The sequence below is a fragment of the Pinus tabuliformis genome, chromosome X (genome assembly GCF_031772625.1).
Source record: "Pinus tabuliformis cultivar Carrire ecotype Pingquan chromosome X, CPIR1, whole genome shotgun sequence".
In the NCBI taxonomy this organism is placed as follows: domain Eukaryota; kingdom Viridiplantae; phylum Streptophyta; class Pinopsida; order Pinales; family Pinaceae; genus Pinus; species Pinus tabuliformis.
This window is the reverse complement of record NC_142308.1, coordinates 515152071-515157756: the sequence shown is the minus strand read 5'-3', so window position 1 is coordinate 515157756 and position 5686 is coordinate 515152071. Positions and strand designations below refer to the sequence as shown.

The following is a 5686-nucleotide window of genomic DNA, read 5'->3' as shown; positions in this document are numbered from 1 at the left end:
CCCTCTGTTGCCCTGCCAGAGGAGGACACCTGCAAAGCTGCTCTGAACTTGGCAGAAAAAGGCCTCATAGGCCAGTTTACAGGCCTATGGCCCTCCCCCAAATCCGTGGAGGATTGGACCCAAAGAAACTGGCAACCTTTGATAAAAAACAGAGTGAAGAGTTACTTTGTGGGCAAAGGGTACTTTGTTTTTGTTTTTGAAAGCTCGGAAGACAGAAGCTTAATCTTCAGAAATGGCCCCTATTTCATGGGGCCGCAGGGACTGTATTTAAATCAATGGAACCCAGACTTTGATCCCTCTCAAGACGTCCCATCTGCTGTGCCGGTGTGGGTAAGACTCCCCCATCTGCCCCTTCACTGCTGGAACCAAAAATCGTTTCAGACTATTGGGAACGCATTAGGCAAGTATATAGACCAGGCTGTAAGAAGAGACCAATATTCTTGTGCGCGTATTTGCGTCGAAGTGGACCTTGAAGAAGGATTGCCTGAAGCGATCAAGCTTACGGTGGCAGGATGGACGCACATCCAAGAGCTCGATTATGAGCAGCTCCCCTTTAAATGCAGACACTGTCACGGCTACGGCCACTTTGCCAAGAATTGTAAGAAGAAAGCAGAGGACCAGGCTGAAAAACAGAATGGAGAGCAATGGACCCTAGTCCAGAGAGCAGCCCAAGCAAAGAAGGACACAGGAAAAAGCGCAGCAACAAGAGACAGGAACAAAGTCATCCCAACTCAGGAGACAGGAGAAAATGTAAAAGGAACCGAGGAGGCGCAACCAGATCCACCGATAAAAGACCAGGCAAAAGAGAACCATGAAGAAACCCCTCTTGAAAGCAATGAGGGAGGGAGAGACATTCACATCGAAGTCACCCAAGTCAGCCCCTCAAGCCCCACTTATGCAGAAATCACGAAGAAAAAGTCAGCTGAAAGCTCTGAGTCCTCAGAGGAAGAACTTTTTGAGAGACCTTTAAAAAGACCCGGAAGAAAATCCCACAAGGAAAAAAGAGAAGAAGAAGCAGAAAGGCTCAAAACACAAGGGAGCCAATCCACGATAGAAATGACAATCGGAAGAAGTAACAGGCCCAGGTCATCCAAGGGCGACTCCACCCCAAGCATAGGTAAATAATGAAGTTAGTCTCTTGGAATTGCAGAGGACTGGGGAACCCCGCCAAAATAGAAGCAGTTAAGGACCTCTTAAATTGGAACCTACTGATATCCTCATGCTCCAAGAGACTAAGATAGCAGGACAAGCCCTGCTAGATACCAGCAAATCAAAATGGAAGAAAAACTTAGGCATAGCTGTCAGCGCTCGGGGATCCTCGGGAGGTCTGGCAACGCTCTGGAACGAAGAACAATTCCAACTCATCAGCACTCATGAGACCTTGCACTGGATATATACAGAAATAACCCACATTTCAAGTAAGTTATCTATCTCTCTAGTCAATCTATATGTACCTGTCAATTATTCAGAAAAAAGAGACTGCTGGAAATCTTTGGCAGAATTTCTTGAACAGGAAACCCCCAATAACATCATTCTCGCTGGAGATCTCAATATTGTTTTGAAAGCAAAAGAAAAAAGAGGAGGTTCTGACTCCAAGGACCCTATGGTGGGTGTAGTGGAGGAACTTGCTCAGCTCTGGGATCTCCAAGATTTTAATCCAATCCAAGGCTTATTCACCTGGTCAAATAACAGAACTGGAACAGATCATATCTCTGCTCGCCTTGATCGTTTTCTAGTGCAATCCCTCCTCATGAATAAGAAAATCATAACAACAAAAATTCTGCCCAAGTTGTCCTCGGATCACAGGCCAATACAGCTCTGTTTAGAAGACGAAGAGGATTTGGGTCCCATCCCTTTTCGTTTTTCTCCTCAATGGATTGAAAGAGAAGGCTTCATGGACATGGTGAAAGCATCTTGGAACATATCCATTTCAGGTTCCCCAAGCTTTGTTTGGGAGCAAAAATTGAAGCTCACCAAAAAAGCATTGAAGGAGTGGATCAAGAAACCAACTCCCAACCCCACCTCTCTTAGAGTTGCGGCAGTCCAGGCTTTGCATTCCCTTCAAAATGACATGGAATGTAAAAACATTAATGAAAACCTCTTGGACAAGGAAATAAAAGCGCAGAGAGCAACCTACCAATCTTTTAGAAATGAGGAAGAATACTGGAGATTAAAGTCTAGGAGCCTGTGGCTGAAAGGAGGGGACCGCAATACCTCCTACTTCCATCGGCAGTACAGAGCTAGATTGTCAAGGAATCATATAGCAGAAATAAAGACTATGGCGGGCCAAATCTGCAAGGGCAATCAGCAAGTCAAAGAAGCTGCAGAACTACACTTTCAGAATCTATACAGCTCGGATGACCAAGGTGAAGAAATGGAGGAAACAGAATTTCTCAACCATATCCCCTCCTCAATCTCTCTGGAGGACAACGCAGAATTATGCAAACCTGTTACAGAGGAAGAAATAATCAAAACTATCTGGTCCATGGATTCCGACAAGGCCCCCGGGCCGGACGGATTTACCATTCACTTCTACAAAGTATGCTGGGATATCATAAAAAATGATCTACAAAAGATGATAAGGGGATTCATGTCTAAAGCCAAAGTAGGCGGCAACACTAACTCAACCTACTTAGCTCTGATTCCCAAAGATTCTAACCCGGAAACTTTTGCCAGATTCAGGCCAATTTCATTATGTAATGCTTCCTATAAGATCTTGGCAAAGTTGTTGGCCAACAGAATGAAGCCCTTGCTCCCTAGAATCATCACTAAATCTCAAGGAGGCTTTGTGAAAGGTAGACACATCCTGGACAACGTCATTCAAGTTCAGGAGACCGTACACTCAAGCAAGCAGAGAAAAGAGAAAGGTATGCTCATAAAGTTAGATATGGCGAATGCGTTCGACAGAGTCAATAGAACATTTCTAAGTAAAGTCTTGCTCTCCTTTGGCTTCTCCATTCAGTTTGTCAACCTTCTAAAAGCCTGCATGAACAACCCATGGATAGCTCCCCTCATAAACGGCAGACCTGCAAACTTCTTTAAAGCCAAGAGAGGCATCAGGCAGGGATGCCCGCTCTCTCCCTATCTTTACATCATACTGGCTGAAGCATTAAGTCGAAAACTTGAAGCTGAAAGACTGTCAGGATCCATTCCGGGCCTCAAACCTTCCAACAGAGCAAGCTCCCTGAACCATGCATTATTTGCAGATGATTCGATCCTTCTGGGGGGCGCCTCAATCAGAATTGCAAAGGCCTTCGGCACGGTCATTAGGAACTACTGCAAAGTCTCAGGAGCACTGGTAAACGAAAGCAAAAGCGAAGTCTACAGCTGGAATACAGATCAACAGGAGCTCAACAACATAGCTAACTCTCTTGGATTCAAAGGGCATTCACAATGGGAGAGAATCAGATATCTCGGCCTACCCATAATCTCAGGAGTGAATAAGAGATCGCTTTGGACCGACATAATCTGCAAATTCAAGTCCAAGATCTTGAAATGGGGAGGATACTGGTTGACAAAAGGAGGTAAGGTCATATTAATCAAATCTCAGCTCTCTTCTTTAATAATTTATCAAGCAGCCTTTCTGCTCGCCCCCAGAAATATCATGGACCAAATCTCCTCTCTCCTTAGAAATTTCCTCTGGCAAGGAGGCAGGGGCAATGATAAGAAACTCCATCTTGTAAATTGGGAAACGGTCAAGAAACCCATCGAGGAAGGAGGATTGCAAATCCGAGATCCTTCTCTGGTCAATCTCGCCTTAGGCAGCAAAATCCTGTGGAAAATGTTTAAAGAGCCAAGTCTTCCTGTAAGTGTCATTCTGCGATCAAAGTATACAAACAAAACTGATTTGAGAAACCTCCATCTGGACTACACAGCAAACAGTACTCTACTGTGGAAGCTCTGTTACAAAAGCAGCAAAATCTTCAATCGAAACATCTACAGAATCCCAGGGAATGGCAAGAAAATCCGACTCTGGCAGGACAGGATAATGGGGCGAAATCCTCTAAGCGAAAATGAGGAAATCGCAGGTCTAAGAGACTGGTTAATTACAGGTGGGAAGTTAAGTCTGTTTGACATATCCGATTGGGATCAGAGAGGCGATTGGGCAGGTTGGGCAATCCCTGCTCCACCAGCACATTTGCAACAACAACTGAATTTATTTCTGGACCTGATCGAAGAGGCCGCACCGATACATAGATCGATGCAAGACCGATGGGGCTGGGGCCATTCTGGAGATTACACAGCAGCTGAAGGCTATAAAGCATTCCAGACATCGGGAAATAGCAAACACAGTCCGGCGTTCTGGAAATACGTTTGGGATCCCACAGCGCTCCCGAAAGTCAACTTCTTTGTCTGGACACTGATACACAATAAGATTCTAACAGGTGACAATCTAGTAAAAAGAAGCTTCGCTGGCCCTCACTGGTGCGCCCTTTGTAGAAGCAACGCTGAGACAGCTCAACACCTCTTCATCGACTGCCAGTACGCAAAGGATGTATGGAATTTTACGCTCCAAGATTTGCTTATAAGCTCCCCCGCTCAGATATCAGTTCCAGACCTCTTTGCCGAATGGAGCCACCGTTACTCTCGGCATATCCCTCAAAAATCGATTTGGTATAAAATCTGGAACGCATTGCCCAAATTTGTCTGCTGGAAGATCTGGTTGGCCCGTAACCAGAAGGTCTTTAAAGATTACCATCTAACTCCCTTGCAAGTAGCAGCTAAGGCTAGATCCCTTCTTCTAGAAACGGTGCAGCAACAGTATTATAAAGAGGATGCATCTCTTCAGCAGATAGAGAAGCGGTGGATTGGAAAGCTTGAATTACAAAACAGAAAAATCCTTTTTTCTCCTAATCTAGAGCTCCCATCCTGGAAGAAGAGAGACGCAGATGAAACATTCCAGATCTGGTGGAGAGCCCAAAACTCTCATACAATCTTCTTTGACGGGGCTTCTAAAGGAAACCCCGGTCCCTCGGGCGCCGACAGGATCATCTTCTCCCCTGAAGGGCGCTCCAACGATTCTTTCTACTGGGGTCTTGGTTTGAAGACTAACAATCAAGCAGAACTGCTCAGCCTTCTTAAATCTTGTCAAATTGTCAGAGATAAAGGGATCAGGGACATTCAGATTTTTGGAGATTCGGAGATCCTCATAAAGAAGCTGAACGCTGGAGAGTTATTCAGAAATGCAGGTCTCAATAGAACACTGGAAAGACTGAAAAGAGTGCTCTCATCCTTTGCATCTTACAAATTCTATCATATACTCAGAACTTCAAACACCGAAGCGGACTTGATGGCTAACAAAGGGAGCGCTCTGGACAGAGGGTGGTTGTTCATCAATGAGGACAGATTTGTAGAAACTCCTCCATAAATGTTTAGATATAGCTGCTGTTTTAGAAGCACAAGCAGGATGTAATCAGGGCTGCTTCGGCAAAGCCCCACTCTTTTTTCTCTGGAATCAATAAAAAAACCATATCCGTTAAAGTTAAAAAAAAAAAAAAAAAAACATGTTGAAAATTTACCCTAGAAAAAAAGAAGGTGTTATTCCAGCATCAACACTTTTCGTTTTTAGCACTGTTTTTGATGTTTTTATGGGGTTTTTTGGCCAGAGTTACGGTTTTGAGTTTATAGTTCCCGTTTAAAAGTTTACATTGTTATATCATATAATATGCTAAATAGTGGCCAAATA

At 44.4% G+C, this 5686-nt stretch overlaps 1 protein-coding gene across 1 annotated transcript; it reads left to right on the top strand.

Annotated features, from left to right (window-relative positions):
* The first annotated feature begins 246 nt into the window (after positions 1-246).
* On the top strand, positions 247-5368 carry LOC149140941 (uncharacterized). Its single transcript, XM_089451107.1, has 3 exons — positions 247-1117; positions 1230-1418; positions 1500-5368. Exons 1-3 carry the CDS (start codon positions 247-249, stop codon positions 5366-5368), a joined length of 4929 nt encoding a protein of 1642 aa, XP_089307233.1.
* Positions 5369-5686: the final 318 nt, after the last annotated feature.

Coding starts and splice junctions, on each gene's coding strand:
- LOC149140941 (XM_089451107.1), top strand. CDS start 247: ATGGGGCCGCAGGGACTGTATTTAAATCAATGGAACCCAGACTTTGAT. Junction 1,118..1,229: donor CGACTCCACCCCAAGCATAG/GTAAATAATGAA, acceptor TCATGCTCCAAG/AGACTAAGATAGCAGGACAA. Junction 1,419..1,499: donor AGAAATAACCCACATTTCAA/GTAAGTTATCTA, acceptor AATCTTTGGCAG/AATTTCTTGAACAGGAAACC.